Source organism: Oncorhynchus masou, chromosome 1, assembly GCF_036934945.1.
Source record: "Oncorhynchus masou masou isolate Uvic2021 chromosome 1, UVic_Omas_1.1, whole genome shotgun sequence".
Taxonomy (NCBI): Eukaryota; Metazoa; Chordata; class Actinopteri; order Salmoniformes; family Salmonidae; genus Oncorhynchus; species Oncorhynchus masou.
This window is the reverse complement of record NC_088212.1, coordinates 33659266-33677228: the sequence shown is the minus strand read 5'-3', so window position 1 is coordinate 33677228 and position 17963 is coordinate 33659266. Positions and strand designations below refer to the sequence as shown.

General features: G+C 47.9%; 1 protein-coding gene across 1 annotated transcript; it reads left to right on the top strand.

Moving 5' to 3' along the window:
• Positions 1–8948: 8948 nt before the first annotated feature.
• Positions 8949–17398, top strand: LOC135551973 (protein limb expression 1 homolog). Its single transcript, XM_064983333.1, has 6 exons — positions 8949–9147; positions 10517–10722; positions 12099–12239; positions 15714–15809; positions 16313–16390; positions 16695–17398. Exons 1-6 carry the CDS (start codon positions 9063–9065, stop codon positions 16992–16994), a joined length of 906 nt encoding a protein of 301 aa, XP_064839405.1. The 5' UTR covers positions 8949–9062; the 3' UTR covers positions 16995–17398.
• Positions 17399–17963: the final 565 nt, after the last annotated feature.

The window sequence follows — 17963 nt, the reverse complement described above, 5'->3', positions numbered from 1 at the left end:
CAGGTTGAGAGCTTCAAGTTCCTTGGCGTCCACATCACCAACAAACTAACATGGACCAAGCACACCAAGACAATCATGAACACCGCATGACAAAACCTATTCCCCCTTAGGAGACTGAAAAGATTTGGCATGGGTCCTCAGATCCTCAAAAGGTTTTATAGCTGCACCATCGAGAGCATCCTGACAGGTTGCATCACTGCCTGGTATGGCAACTGCTCGGCCTCCGAACACAAGGCACTACAGAGGGTAGTGCGTACGGCTCAGTACATCACAGGGGCCAAGCTTCCTGACATCCAGGACAACTATTCCAGATGTTGTCAGAGGAAGGCCCTAAAAATTTCCAAAGACTCCAGCCACAGGCTGTTCTCTCTGCTACCACACGGCAAGCAATAATGAAGCACCAAGTCTAGGTCCAAGAGGCTTCTGAACAGCTTCTACCCCCAAGTCACAAGACTCCTGAACATCTAATTAAATGGCTACCCAGACTCTTTGCATTGCCACCCCCATTCTACGCTGCTGCTACTCTTATTATCTATGTATAGTCACTTTAGTAACTCTACCAACATGTACATATTAACTCAATTACCTCACCACCGGTGCCCCCTCACATTGACTCTGTACCGGTACCTCCTGTATATAGCCCCGCTATTGTTATTTACTGCTGTTCTTTAATTATTTGTTATTCTTATCTCTTACTTTTTTTGTGGGGGAGGGGGGGTTCTTAAAACTGCATTGTTGGTTAAGGGCTTGTAATTAAGCATTTCATTGTTAGGTCTACACCTGTTGTATTCGGCGCATGTGACAAATACAATTTGATTTGTGCGAACACTGGGGCCTCACTGTGGTGACAGTCTGCGCTGGCTTTCTGGCGTCGGAACCAGTCGTCCACTGCAGGAGCCTCGGTCTTGCCAAGGAGCCAGAACCAGCTGATACCCCAGTACGCACTGGAAGGGGTAGAGGTTAGTGGAGGAGTGGCGGAGTGAGTTCTGGGCCATCTCTGCCCAGGGCACGAATGCCGCCCACTCCCCCGGCCAGTCCTGGCAATAAAACCTCAGAAACCTACCCATATCCTGGTTAACTCTCTCTACCTGCCAGTTACTCTCGGGGTGAAAACCAGAGGTAAGGCTGCTCAAGACCCCCAGACGTTCCATGAACACCCTCCAGACCCTCGAAGTGAACTGGGGACAGACACTATGTCAGACACTATGTCCCCGGGCACCCCGTAGTGCCAGAAGACGTGCGTAAACAAGGCTTCCACAGTCTGTAGGGCCGTAGGGAGACCGGGCAGAGGGAGGAGACGGCAGGACTTGGTCCATAAAATGGTCCACAACGACCAGGATCGTGGTGTTACCCTGTGAAGGAGGAAGATCAGTAAGGAAATCCACCGGCAGGTGCGACCACGGCCGTTGTGGAACGGGTAAGGGGTGTAGCTTACCTCTGGGCAGGTGCCTAGGAGCCTTACACTGGGTGCACACCGAGCAGGAGGAAACATAAACCCTCACGTCCTTAGCTAAAGTGGGCCACCAGTGCTTCCCACTAAGACAGCGCACCGTCCGACCGATGCCTGGATGACCAGAGGAGAGTGACATGTGGGCCCAATAGATCAGTCGGTCATGGACGGCAGACGGAACGTAGAGACGCCCAGCGGGACACTGGAGGGGAGTGGGCTCTGCACGTAGTGCCTGCTCAATGTCCGTGTCCAGCTCCCACACTACTGGCGCCACCAGGCAGGAGGCCGGGAGTATGGGGGTGGGATCCATGGGCCGCTCCTCTGTGTCATACAGAGCTTCATACAGAAGGCACAGGTGCAGAGCTTTGGTGGCTCCTATCCCACCCTCGGATGTGACCACCTCCACTATGAAAGCCAAAGAGGGATCCGGTTGGGGCAGCACGGGAGCCGAGGTAAACAGAGCCCTCAGGTGACCAAAAGCCCTGTCCGCCTCAGCCGACCACTGCAAACGTACCCCCTTCAGCAGGGGTCCCCCCTTCAGCAGTGAGGTAATGGGAGCCGTTACCTGACCAAAACCCCGGATAAACTTCTGGTAATAATTCGCACACCCTAGAAACCACTGCACCTCCTTTACCGTGGTGGGAGTCGGCCATTTACGCACTGCTAAAATGCGGTCACTCTCCATCTCCACCCCTGAGGTGGAAATGCGGTACCCTAGGAAGGAGACGGACTGTTGGAAGAACAGGCATTTCTCAGCCTTGACGTACAGGTCATGCTCCAACAGACGACCAAGCACCCTGCGCACCAGGGACACATGCTCTGTGCCTGTAGCGGAGTATATCAGGATGTCATCCATATACACCACTACACCCTGTCCTGTCTCGTCTACAAAGGCTTGGAAGACATCAACTCTTACGGCATGACGAGGTACTCATAATACCCTGAGGTAGTACTAAAAGCCCTCGTCTCCCTCCCGGATACGCACCAGGTTGTAAGCACTCCTGAGATCTAGTTTGGTGAAGAAGCACTCCCCGTGCATTGACAATCCTGTGGCTATGAGAGGTAGCGGGTAACTGTTCCTCACAGTGATCTGATTTAGACCTCGATAGTCAATACCAGCAGAAACCCCTAAACATCTCCCCGAGCACTCTTGCGACCACACCGTGAGAGCCCTCTGTTGCCACGAAAACAGTGGGGCCATGACAGGCTAACCAGGGTAGGCCTAGCACCTTGGGAAATGCAGTCAATAAGAAAAAGACTGATTCTCTCCTTGTGATCCCCCTGCATTACCATGCCCAGGGGAACGGTGGCCTCCCTAATCAACGCTAATGGTCGACTGTCTAAGGTGTGAAAGGGGAAGGGCACAGCCACTTCGCATTCCTAGGAAGCTATGCAGTATTTAGTTTTTTTACGAGTTATTTTTTACATTGGTACCCCAGGTAATCTTAGGTTTCATTACATACAGTCGGGAGGAACTACTGAATATAAGAGCAACATCAACTCACCATCATTACGACCAGGATTATGACTTTCCCGAAGCGGATCCTGTGTTTTGCCTTCCACACCGGACAATGGATCTGATCCCAGCCGGCGACCCAAAACAACAACGCCGTAAAAGGGGCAAACGAAGCGGCCTTCTGGTCAGGCTCCAGAGACGGGCACATCACGCACCACTCCCTAGCATACTACCCGCCAATGTCCAGTCTCTTGACAACAAGGTTGATGAAATCCGAGCAAGGGTAGCATTCCAGAGAGACATCAGAGACTGTAACGTTCTTTGCTTCATAGAAACATGGCTCACTCGAGAGACTCTATCGGATTCGGTGCAGCCAGCTGGTTTCTTCACGCATCGCGCCAACAGAAACAACCATCTTTCTGGTAAGAATCATAAGAGTATGCCTTATGATTAACGAGACGTGGTGTGATCATAACAACATACAGGAACTCAAGTCCTTCTGTTCACGTGACTTAATTCCTCACAATCAAATGTCGACCGCATTATCTACCAAGGGAATTCTCTTCGATTATAATCACAGCCGTATATATTCCCCCCCAAGCAGACACATCGATGGCCCTTAACAAACTTTATTTAACTCTATGTAAACTGGAAACAACATATCCTGAGGCTGAATTCATTGTAGCTGGGCATTGTAACAAGGCTAATCTGAAAACAAGACCTCCTAAATTGTATCAGCATATCGATTGCACAACCAGGGCTGGTAAAACCCTGGATCATTGTTATTCTAACTTCCGGGGCGCATATAAGGCCCCGCCCTCCTTTCGGAAAAGCTGCCCACAACTCCATTTTGTTGCTTCCAGCCTACAGACAGAGACTAAAACAAGAAGCTCCCGTGCTCAGGTCTGTTCAACGCTGGTCCGACCAATCTGATTCCACACTTCAAGACTGCTTCGATCACGTGGATTGGGATATGTTCCGCATTGCGTCCAACAACAACATTGACGAATACGCTGATTCGGTGAGCGAGTTCATTAGAAAGTGCATCGGCAATGTTATACCCACAGCAATGACTAAAACATTCCCAAACCAGAAGCCGTGGATTGATGGCAGCATTCGCACGAAACTGAAAGCGTGAACCACTGCTTTTAACCAGGGCAAGGTGACCCGGAAACATGACAGAATACAAACAGTGTAGCTATTCCCTCCGCAAGGCAATCAAACAAGCTAAGCATCAGTATAGAGACAAAGTAGAGTCGCAGCTCAGACACAAGAGGTATGTTGCAGGGTCTACAGTCAATCGCGGATTACAAAAAGAAAACCAGCCCCGTCTCGGACCAGGGTGTCTTGCTCCCAGACAGACTAACTAACATTTTTTGCTCGCTTTTAGGACAATACAGTGCCACTGACACGGCCCGCTACCAAAGCCTGCAGACTCTCCTTCACTGCCGCCGACGTGAGTAAAACATTTAAATGTGTTAACCCTCGCAAGGCTGCCGGCCCAGACGGTATCCTCAGCCGCGTCCTCAGAGCATGCGCAGACCAGCTGGCTGGTGTGTTTACGGACATATTCAATCAATCCTTATCCCAGTCTGCTGTTCCCACATGCTTCAAGAGGGCCACCATTGTTCCTGTTCCCAAGAAAACTAAGGTAAGTGAGCTAAACGACTACCGCCCCGTAGCACTCACTTCCGTCATCATCAAGTGCTTTGAGAGACTAGTCAAGGACCATATCACCTCCACCCTACCTGACCCCCTAGACCCACTCCAAATTGCTTACCGCCCCAATAGGTCCACAGACGATACAATCGCAACCACACTGCACACTGCCCTGACCCATCTGGACTAGTGGAATACCACTCGCATTAACATCTGCTAACCACGTGTATGTGACAAATAAAATTTGATTTGATTTGATTTGAATGGGGATCCCTAAACTATGGGCGAACGATCTGTCTATAAAATTCCTAGCCGCGCCTGAATCGACGAGTGCCTTGTGCTGGGAATGCGGGGAAAATTCAGGAAAAGTGACAAACAAAAACATGTGTGCAACAGAGGGCTCTGCATGAGAATGGTACCGGCTCACCTGGGGTGACACCAGAGTGCCCTGCCTGCTGCCTCGATCACCTGAGGAACCAACCCGGCACCGACCGGCAGTGTGACCTCTGCGGCCACAGATGGTGCACGAGATGGAACCTCCTCTGGTCTCCCAGCGCACAGCCCCTCCCAGCTCCATGGGCATTGGAGCGGTGGTGCTGGGGGATGGAACCGACAGACCCCACTTTGGATGTCCGCGGGTAGCCAGCAGGTTATCCAACCGAATGGACAGGTCCACCAGCTGGTCGAAGGTGAGGGTGGTGTCCCTGTAGGCCAACTCCCGACGGACGTCCTCGCTCAAACTGCAGCGATAGTGGTCGATCAGGGCCCTGTTTCTCCATCCCGCACCGGCGGCCAGGATTCGAAAGTCCATGGCGAACTCCTAGACGCTCCTCGTCCCCTGCCTCAGATGGTAGACGTTCTAAGACTGCCCGGAAACGGCGGGTGAAAGCCTCCGAATGGTCCGCGTCTCCTTCTCCCCACACAGCGTTGGCCCACTCCAGGGCTTTCCCTGAGAGGCACGAGACGAGGGCGGATACCGTCTCACGGCCCGAAGGAGCCGGGTGGACAGTTGCCAGTTAGGGATCTAGCTGCAATAGGAAACCCTGGCAGCGTGCAGCTGTCCCGTCGTACTCCTTGGGAAGGGAGAGACGAATCCCACTGGGGCCGGGTGAAGGGGGGACGAGTAGTGGAGGCCCTGGTTGTGCTGGTGGAGGCGCTGGAGGAACTCCCTGTCTCTTCTAGCGGTCCATGTTTTGGACGACGCGGTCCATGGCGGTGCCGAGATGGTGGATCATCGCCACTTGCTCCTGGACGCGCCCCTAGACACCTATACCAGGGGCACCTACTCCTACTGACTCCATATGGTAGTGTGGAATTCTGTAAGGGGTGCGTAACTGGTGGCAGGGAAGTCAGACGCAGGAGAGCAGAACTAGGTAATAGCCCGAGCAGTTTAACCTCTCTGGGATATGTGGGACGGTAGCGTTTTCGCCTGCCATATGAGTTCTGTTATACTCACAGACATCATTCAAACAGTTTTAGAAACTTCAGAGTGTTTCCTATCCAATAATACTAGTAATATGCATATATTAGCATCTGGGACAGAGTAGCAGGCAGTTTACTCTGGGCACCTTATTCATCCAAGCTACTCAATACTGCCCCACTGTCACCAAGAAGTTAATTGCAAAACCGACGGCATAAAGAAATAACAAACATGGGTACAAAACCCGACGCGCACCAATAAACATGTGCACAAGCACTTACAACAAACAATTCCACACAAAGACATGGGGGGACCAGAGGGTTAAATACACAACAATTAATGAGGGAAATGAAGACCAGGTGTGAAGGAAAACAAGACAAAACAAATGGAGAATGAAAAGTGGATCGGCGATGGCTAGAAGACCGGTGACGCCGACCACCGAACGCCACCCGAACAAGGAGAGGAACAGATTTCGGTGGAAGCCGTGACAATTATTGTCACCCATCAGACTATTCTCAATTTAATCTTGTATCTAATGCAGTGTGAATACTTGCAATATAGACAACTTTAATATGAATGACAATGAGTCCAGGTGTGTGTTCAAAGTATATAGCTACAGTTCTAAGTATTTTTTTTAATGGGAGTTTAGAATTGTTGCACATATTGCCTATATCTTCCAAACAAATACTGATTTGCAAACAGACAAAAGACTGGTAAAAGTAATGGATTACATTGATATAGCGCTTTTCCAAGTAGTCAAAGTGCTTTACCTTGTAAAGAGATTACTTGTGTCACTCACTAGCGGAAGTTTCAAATCAAATTTAAAAAAAATCAAATCAAATATATTTGTCACATACACATGGTTAGCAGATGTTAATGCGAGTGTAGCGAAATGCTTGTGCTTCTCGTTCTGACAATGCAGTAATGACCAACATGTAATCTAACCTAACAATTCCAAAACTACTACCTTATACACACAAGTGTAAAGGGATAAAGAATCTGTACATGAAGATATATGAATGAGTGATGGTACAGAACGGTTAGGCAAGATGCAGTAGATGGTATTGAGTACAGTATATACATATGAGATGAGTAATATCGTTTTCAGAATGGTGTGTGTGTGTGTGTTAATGATTGTCCTCTAATGCTGGGACCCCCCTGGTGTACGTTTTGGTTTTTGCCATAGTACTACACAGTTGATTCAAATAATCAAATAAGTTGATAAGTTATTTAGTTGAGTCAGTTATGTAGTGCTAGGGCAAAAAACAAAAGATGGGTCCCAGGACCGGGTTTGGGAAACTCTGCCCTAATGGTTCTCGGGTTTGGGAAACACTGCCCTAATGGTTCTCGGGTTTGGGAAACACTGCCCTAATGGTTCTCGGGTTTGGGAAACACTGCCCTAATGGTTCTCGGGTTTGGGAAACACTGCCCTAATTGTTCTCGGGTTTGGGAAACACTGCCCTAATGGTTCTCGGGTTTGGGAAACACTGCCCTAATGGTTCTCGGGTTTGGGAAACACTGCCCTAATGGTTCTCGGGTTTGGGAAACACTGCCCTAATGGTTCTCGGTTTGGGAAAAACACTGCCCTAATGGTTCTCGGGTTTGGGAAACACTGCCCTAATGGTTCTCGGGTTTGGGAAACACTGCCCTAATTGTTCTCGGGTTTGGGAAACACTGCCCTAATGGTTCTCGGGTTTGGGAAACACTGCCCTAATGGTTCTCGGTGTAACGGCTTTCTTTATGTGAAAGAGAGTCGGACCAAAATGCGGCGTGGCTATTGAGATTCATGTTTAATGAAACAAAGGAAACACGAATCAATACAAAAACAATAAACGTACCGCGAAAACCGAAACAGCCTAAACTGGTGCAAACTAACACAAGACAGGGACAGGAACAATCACCCAACGACACACTCAAAGAATATGGCTGCCTAAATATGGTTCCCAATCAGAGACAACGATAAACACCTGCCTCTGATTGAGAACCACTTCAGACAGCCATAGACTAAGCTAGAAAACCCCACTAAGCCACAATCCCAATACCTATGAAAAACCCCAAGACAAAACACACCACATACCAAAACCCATGTCACACCCTGGCCTGACCAAATAAATAAAGAAAACACAAAATACTAAGACCAGGGCGTGACACGTGTTTGGGAAACACTGCACCAACCTGACAATGAGGAATGGAAGTCTTGAGGACAGAATCCCCTCCACTCTGTGATAGTGAGTATATTAATCTGTAATATATTTGGAGGGAGTGAGTGTCTGAGTGAATGCAGAGCTGAACAATGGCCATTCATACACACAGCCTGAAAGGAGCTCAGGCCCTGGATCCACAATAATAGCCAAGAGAAGTCAACAGCATGGCTCCATCCCACCCACCCCCACTCACACGGTCACACACACACACAGCATTCCTCTGAGGATGTGGGTTAGTTGGTGTTTGGCTGGTGGGTTAGGGATTAGGATGGGGGTTATTAACGTTGGTTGGTCTTATGGCACCTTTTACTATGAGAAGCTTGAGTACATTTCATGGACAGAGGGACCCAGTTAGGGGTGGGACTGTTCTGTCCACTAGGATTCCTGCTGCCAACGGCCCTGGTATGTTTAGGGTGTGACCCAGATCCTGTGTGGCTGTAAGAGAGGAGAGAGGGGCTCCACAGTGACCCTCTATTGAGCCCTGTAAAGTATGTCTGACCACTCTGGGATTAGGCAGCTGCAGAGGAGAGGTGAGAGGGCTGGGGGGTGGCACATACCAACAGCAGGCCTCAGTGTATATGTGTGTGAGAGGGCCCCCTAGCTAATTAGCAGGGCTCGTGACAAAAGGTAGAGCGCTCCAGAGGAGTACCCCTGGGGAGGCCTCCATACGAGAGAGGGGAAGAAAGAGGAGCGGGGAGGAGGAGAGAAAAAGGGGGAGTTGAGTTAAGGGGAAGTGCAGTCTTTATCCTCTCATTTAAAAAAGTATTGAGTGGAGTTGCGTTTGGAGTAGTTTCCCACTGCTTGCTGCGCTCTCCATGGAACATGGTTTGAACTAGACTGAGCGTGTGTGCAGGAAGACTGAGATTGAAGAGGATGAGCCAAGTTTGGGGTTCTCCATACGATAATACGATGTCACACCTTCTGTCCCCAAGTGACTTCGGTACCAGCCTCAAGGACTGTGAGTAGCTATCCATACACAGAGACACACACATGGAGACACACAAATGCACATCATTCTCAGACATCTGGGCTTGAGCATCTAACTGGGATGTCACCTGCAGTTGAATCAATGTGAGGGCCATACTCAGACCATGCTTTTGGTATTGCATATGGCTGTTTTATATAGGCATGTATTGCATATGGCTGTTTTATATAGGCATGTATTGCATATGGCTGTTTTATATAGGCATGTATTGCATATGGCTGTTTTATATAGGCATGTATTGCATATGGCTGTTTTATATAGGCATGTATTGCATTTAGTTACACACTGACATAGGGCCTGGGAAATCTTCAGTGAATTGCTTTTTATCAATAAGCAGAGTTGAAAACGCTGATTCATTAGATGCTTGTTTTCCCAGATAGAACATTCAGGTGCCTCTGTTTACTGCATCAGTCATAAATGCACACAGTAAAAAAACATTACATTGGTTCTGATGCAAATACTTTTGATTTGATTTGATGTAAGCAGTGTTGCGTGGAGATGTTCCACTGTGTCGATCTACAGTAAGCATAATCACCTTCAAATGCATTTGATTTTAATGAAACTTTTTCACTCAAAGGTAAGCTTGCTCTCGTTCATCAGGCTGCAGGGCTAGCCTGCCATGACCTGAAGCCATCTCAGCCATCTCTGTAGGGAGGTTTAGAGTTGAGTGGTTGGGTGGTGTCCCCTTTTCCTAAATCAGCCTGGGAATGTTCAGTTACAGAAACAGGTTATTTCCACAAACATACACACACACACATGCACACACTCTCTCTCTCTCTCTCTCTCACACACACACACACACACACACACACACACACACACACACACACACACACACACACACACACACACACACACACACACACACACACACACACACACACACACACACACACACACACACACACACACACAGTGAAGGAATAGGTGAATAACTGTGGCCAACACTATAGACGGACAGTAGATATCAGAAGTTAAACAACGTTTTAATGGGCTGTCTCTGCATTAATTAAGATAAATATATCTACAGTCCATTCCAACAGTGTCCGCCTCATACCCTTATTAAGTCAGAGAGAGGGTCTGTAGAGTAGCTTTTTGGTGCTGAGTATATTGAAACTCTAAATCACCCTGGCCTCTCATTCCTCATTGTGTTTCCACCACAGGCACAGGACATCTCTGAAACTGTATGGCTTGTTCTAAAGCCCTGTATGCAGACTTTCATTATTGTGTGTGTGTGTGTGTGTGTGTGTGTGTGTGTGTGTGTGTGTGTGTGTGTGTGTGTGTGTGTGTGTGTGTGTGTGTGTGTGTGTGTGTGTGTGTGTGTGTGTGTGTGTGTCCTCAGTGAACATTGTGGCCATGTTGCATAACTTTTGGGAGCAGAAGCAGGTGGAACAGGTCAAGGGGTCCGACAGCCAATCAGGGGACTCGGTGAAAGGCTCTGCCAGCCAATCAGAGTGCTTGTTGTTGTATGAGTCTGCCCCTTCCCCAAGACCCCCTTACATCTACTACGTCACTCTGCCTGGAGGAAGCTGCTTTGGAAACTATAAGGTGACTGCCATCATAACCATCACAACCACAGCTACCTAACCCACCACTACTCACAAAATATGTATTTATTTAACTAGGCAAGTCAGTTAAGAACAAATTCTTATTTACAATGACAGCCTACTGGGGAACAGTGGGTTAACAGGGGTAGAACAACAGATTTTTTACCTTGTCAGCTTGGGGACTCGATCCAGCAACCTTTTGGTTACTGGCCCAATGCTCTAACCACTAGGTTACCTGCCACCCCTCACCTCATTACCAAATTCCACTGTGGTGGAAAGCTAGGGTTGTTGCGGACAAGGTTATTGGTGGGGTAGGGTAGGTAGTTAGGGTTGGTGGTAAGGGTTGAGGAGAGGAGGGGGTAAGAGTTGGGGGCCAGGTGGTTATTTTCCATATCCCAATGACAGGAGCCCACCGTGGAGTAGAGACAGAGTTTCCATAGCGCAGCCAAAGACCACCACTGAACAGCTTTAACGGTGCTCTGTCATTAGTGTGAGTGAGAAAAATACCTGTCTGGACAGGAGTGCTGCTCAGCCTTGCTGTGGGTCTGAATGGTGTGTGGAGGGCCTCATTACTGCACAGCCCCTAAAGAGAGGTCCTTCATCTATACCCGTCAGACCCTGGGCAGTACACACACACAGCCTCTCAACCTGCTTTGATGATTTTATTCAGCTGGAATCCCGTGATACTTTTCAAAGGGCTCATTGTGGCTCACACAGCCTCCCAGAGGTCGAGGCCCCAAATGCCTTGTGATTGGTTCAGAGCTGCCTGTGATGTTATATTCTGACTCCACATTTGATTGCTAATCCCATGATTTGCTTTTATAAACTCTCACATGTTGAAGAAAGTCATGAAACAAACCCAAGCAGAGGCCTTTCCTAGATGACCTTTAGTTCTGTTCCAGTCAATCATATTCATGCAAAAAGTCATCTCTCGTAGGCAGACTACATAAACATAAATGGGACCGTAAATCTGTCCTGATACAACGGGATGCGTGAGATAACGAGCAGCATTAGTTCCGGTGCTTTGGACTAATCATGATTTCACAAGTGTTAGTATTTTTTTATTTTTCGGAAGGGGTGGGGGGACATTTGGCCCATAGATTTGTCCCATATTTTGTAAAGAGAGAGGGTGGAGCTCTTCATTCCGTTTTCGATCCTCGTTCTACTTCTTCTCTGAACACATATGGACCCAGAACAATCCAGCATTTGACCAATTACACAGGACTTTGGTTCTGGGTTAACCGAGATTATGCAAACAGTGATCATCTCAAACCAACAACACTGCAAATATAATTTACATAGTGGGACTTATGTCTCCCTCTTTTCTCTCCACTTCCTCTCTCTGCCAACCTCCCACCTCTTTCTGAATCTCTGTAGGAGTGTGAGACCCAGGCGGAAGCTCGTAGGGATGCGGCACGTGTCGCTCTGATGAACTCTCTAGTGAACGAGCTGCCGTCTAGACGAATCACTCCTCTGTTCATCACACACAGCCTGCAGGAGGCTGCTTCAGCCAGCACCGTGAGTCTAGCACAGGACTAACTCTGGCACAGGACTAACTCTGGCACAGGACTTACTCTGGCACAGGACTAACTCTGGCACAGGACTAACTCTGGCACAGGACTAACTCTGGCACAGGACTTACTCTGGCACAGGACTAACTCTGGCACAGGACTAACTCTGGCACAGGACTAACTCTGGCACAGGACTAACTCTGGCACAGGACTTACTCTAGCACAGGACTAACTCTAGCACAAAACTTACTCTAACACAGGACTATCTCTGGCACAGGACTTACTCTAGCACAGGACTAACTCTAGCACAGGACTAACTCTAACACAGGACTGAGTCTGGCACAGGACTATCTCTGGCACAGGACTAACTCTAGCATAAGACTAACTCTAACACAGGACTGAGTCTGGCACAGGACTAACTCTGACACAGGACTAACTCTGGCACAGGACTAACTCTGGCACAGGACTAACTCTGGCACAGGACTTACTCTGGCACAGGACTAACTCTGGCACAGGACTTACTCTGGCACAAGACTTACTCTAGCAAAGGACTAACTCTGACACAGGACTAACTCTGGCACAGGACTAACTCTAGCATAAGACTTACTCTAACACAGGACTAACTCTGCCACAGGACTTACTCTGGCACAGGACTAACTCTGGCACAAGACTTACTCTAGCAAAGGACTAACTCTGACACAGGACTTACTCTGGCACAGGACTAACTCTGGCACAGGACTTACTCTAGCACAGGACTAACTCTAGCACAAAACTTACTCTAACACAGGACTAACTCTGGCACAGGACTTACTCTAGCACAGGACTAACTCTAGCACAAAACTTACTCTAGCAAAGGACTAACTCTGACACAGGACTAACTCTGGCACAGGACTAACTCTAGCATAAGACTTACTCTAACACAGGACTAACTCTGCCACAGGACTTACTCTGGCACAGGACTAACTCTGGCACAGGACTAACTCTGGCATAGGACTAACTCTGGCACAGGACTTACTCTGGCACAAGACTAACTCTGGCACATGACTACCTCTGGCACAGGACTAACTCTGGCACAGGACTTACTCCGGCACAGGACTAACTCTGACACAGGACTTACTCTAGCACGGGACTAACTCTAGCATAAGACTAACTCTAACACAGGACTGAGTCTGGCACAGGACTAACTCTGACACAGGACTAACTCTGGCACAGGACTTACTCCGGCACAGGACTAACTCTGACACAGGACTTACTCTAGCACGGGACTAACTCTAGCATAAGACTAACTCTAACACAGGACTGAGTCTGGCACAGGACTAACTCTGACACAGGACTAACTCTGGCACAGGACTAACTCTGGCACAGGACTAACTCTGGCACAGGACTTACTCTGGCACAGGACTAACTCTGGCACAGGACTAACTCTGGCACAGGACTAACTCTGGCACAAGACTAACTCTGGCACAGGACTAACTCTAGCATAAGACTTACTCTAACACAGGACTAACTCTGCCACGGGACTTACTCTGGCACAGGACTAAGTCTGGCATAGGACTAACTCTAGCACAGGACTAACTCTGGCACAAGACTTACTCTAGCAAAGGACTAACTCTGACACAGGACTAACTCTGGCACAAGACTAACTCTGGCACAGGACTAACTCTAGCATAAGACTAACTCTAACACAGGACTGAGTCTGGCACAGGACTAACTCTGGCACAGGACTAACTCTGGCACAGGACTAACTCTGGCACAGGACTTACTCTGGCACAGGACTAACTCTGGCACAGGACTAACTCTGGCAAAGGACTAACTCTGACACAGGACTAACTCTGGCACAGGACTAACTCTAGCATAAGACTTACTCTAACACAGGACTAACTCTGCCACGGGACTTACTCTGGCACAGGACTAAGTCTGGCATAGGACTAACTCTAGCACAGGACTAACTCTGGCACAAGACTTACTCTAGCAAAGGACTAACTCTGACACAGGACTAACTCTGGCATAGGACTAACTCTGGCACAGGACTTACTCTGGCACAGGACTAACTCTGGCACATGACTACCTCTGGCACAGGACTAACTCTGGCACAGGACTTACTCTGGCACAGGACTAACTCTAGCACAAAACTTACTCTAACACAGGACTATCTCTGGCACAGGACTTACTCTAGCACAGGACTAACTCTAGCATAAGACTAACTCTAACACAGGACTAACTCTGGCACAGGACTAACTCTGGCACAGGACTTACTCTGGCACAGGACTAACTCTGGCACAGGACTAACTCTGGCACAGGACTAACTCTGCCACAGGACTTACTCTGGCACAGGACTAACTCTGGCACAGGACTAACTCTGGCACAAGACTTACTCTAGCAAAGGACTAACTCTGACACAGGACTTACTCTGGCACAGGACTAACTCTGGCATAGGACTAACTCTAGCATAAGACTTAATTTAACACATGACTAACTCTGCCACAGGACTATTCTAGCGCAGGACTTACTCTGGCACAGGACTAACTCTGCCACAGGACTATTCTGGCACAGGACTAACTCTGGCACAGGACTATTCTGGCACAGGACTTACTCTGGCACAGGACTATTCTGGCACAGGACTAACTCTGGCACAGGACTACTCTGGCACAGGACTTACTCTGGCACAGGACTATTCTGGCACAGGACTAACTCTGGCACAGGACTATTCCGGCACAGGACTTACTCTGGCACAGGACTATTCTGGCACAGGACTTACTCTGGCACAGGACTATTCTGGCACAGGACTATTCTGGCACAGGACTTACTCTGGCACAGGACTAACTCTGGCACAGGACTTACTCTGGCACAGGACTTACTCTGGCACAGGACTTACTCTGGCACAGGACTTACTCTGGCACAGGACTAACTCTGGCACAGAACTATTCCGGCACAGGACTTACTCTGGCACAGGACTATTCTGGCACAGGACTTACTCTGGCACAGGACTATTCTGGCACAGGACTATTCTGGCACAGGACTTACTCTGGCACAGGACTATTCTGGCACAGGACTAACTCTGGCACAGGACTTACTCTGGCACAGGACTTACTCTGGCACAGGACTATTCTGGCACAGGACTAACTCTGGCACAGGACTATTCTGGCACAGGACTATTCTGGCACAGGACTATTCTGGCACAGGACTTATTCTGGCACAGGACTATTCTGGCACAGGACTTACTCTGGCACAGGACTATTCTGGCACAGGACTTACTCTGGCACAGGACTATTCTGGCACAGGACTATTCTGGCACAGGACTATTCTGGCACAGGACTTACTCTAGCACAGGTCTAACTCTAATTCACCATGACTAAGCATCAGCATGGCAGCATGGATATGATAGGATATCCTGAGTTATTGGTCATGAAAAGCTCTCTTCTATTGGCTGATATCATACGTGTCAGTGTTCAAGTGTTGTGTTACTGTACGTTCCATCCAGGTCTCTGTGGAGGATGCCTGTGATCCTAGCACCAGTTTGGGAGCCTATTGTCTCCTGCTCCAGTCATACACTGGCAGAACCATGTTGGAGTTCCAGGTAAGGACAGGATTATCATAGGAATTTGTTATAGGTTAATTACTGTATGTTATAATATATGTTTATTAATATATGTTATTCTCTCTTGCACTGCAAACATGACCTCATACGGACTCTTTTTTACTTTTTGCTGAAACTATTCTTTGACCTCCACCACCTGTTCTAAGCACTGGCACTAGTTCCGTCTGTTTCTAAACGTTACCCTTATCATTTTATAACGTTGTCTATGGATACATGGCAGCCGTCCAGCCAGACCATATGCTCTCAATCACAACTTCAGCAGACAGGCTTGGAACATAAAGGTCTAACGTAACTTTTCAAACAATCACACACAGTTTGGTTAGGGATTAGAAAAATATTCGGATCATCTATCATCCCTGTCCTGCGTAATTACACAATTCATACTTGTCAAGTTTCATTGATCTCTCTCTCTCTCTCTCTCTCTCTCTCTCTCTCTCTCTCTCTCTCTCTCTCTCTCTCTCTCTCTCTCTGTGTGTGTGTAGGAGGGGATGACAGTGTTTCAGTTGTTACACTGGAACGGGACGTTGAAGATTCTAAGGGAAAGACAGTGTTCCCGCCAGGCAAGTCACTCATCTGGATATTCAATTTTATAATTGATCCTATAATCTTCTACTCCAAGGGTGGCCAATCTTTGATTTGAATCGGGTGTATTACTGCTTGGCTGTAACAAAAGTCTGCACCCACACTGGCCCTCTGCAGACAAGGTGGATACACCCCTGCTATTCTCACATCAGAAAGGGAAAGGGGGATACCTAGTTAGCTGTACAACTGAATGCCTTCAACTGAAATGTGTCTTCTGCATTTAACCCAAGGGTGCTACATCAAGCGCACTTCCTGATTGGTTATTACTCTTTGCCCCCACAGAATGTGATTGGTTATTACTTGCAGCGGGGACTGGATGCCAGCATGCGCAGCAGCATGGCTCTGGATTGGCTGGGCAGGGAGAGGCAGACGCCAAGGCAGCTGAGGATGGAGCTACGAGCAGCACAGAGGGAACTGGACGTGGCTAGGCGTCATGGCAATGAACTCCGCTTCTACAAGGAGAAAACAGAGATACTTAGCCTGGCACTGAGTCAAGAATTCATACACCAACCACACACAGATATACACGGACCACACACAGATTCACAAGAATCGCCTGAACCACACACACACCACCAATGAGTCGCACATACACACACAAACTACATGAACCACCTGAACCACACATAAACTATGAACCATCATCTATCCAGACACAGCATCTGATCCACACATGAAACCCTGAACCACCATACTTACACCCAGCTGAATTAGATGAGAACAACAGATGCAGTGTTCATGTACTAGTTGGAACTAGAAAACTCATCCCAACTAGCATGTAAACAGTGGCAAGAGAAAAGAGGTGCTTCATCAAGAGAGACTGAGCAGGTGACTAGGTCAAAGGTCACCATTGACACTGCCAGGCTACCTTCTGTCAAATTCAAGACACAGCTGAGACAGCTGACTTCTGTGTCTTCAATGAGTTTTAAAAGGGAATGTGAAATATTTGTGTACATTTTAAATAAATACTTTGTCTGTCTGCTATATAATTATATAAAATATTTCCAAATAGTTTTCATTGGGAAGGCAGATAAAGAGTTTTTTATAAAAAGAAAAGCAATCACTTGTACGTGTGAAAACACCAAATCCAACTCATTACACCACGTGCTTAATTACATCACTTTTGTTTTGAGCGGACTTGACCTTGGGCTTTGAACAGTGCACCAGGGTGGCTACCTGCACTGAACAATGCACAGTGGTTCGCTATACCAGGGCTATTCATGTTACAGTTAGAGCAGCAATACTGTTTCCTCCAGCATGTTGTTTCAAGACCAAATCGAAAGTAATATAACATTTGGGAACACACAAGTTATGTTCTTGATAATCACAGATAGATTTAACTACACTATATATGCAAAAGTATGTGGACACCCATTCAAATTGTGCTGTTATTGTGAAGTGGAAACTTCTAGGATCAACAACACTGGGAAGTGGAAGGCCACACAAGCTCACAGATAGGACCACGAGTGCTGAAGCGCGTAGCATGTAAAAAATAGTCTGTCTTTGGTTGCAACACTCACTACCGAGTTCCAGAGTGCCTCTGGAAGCAAC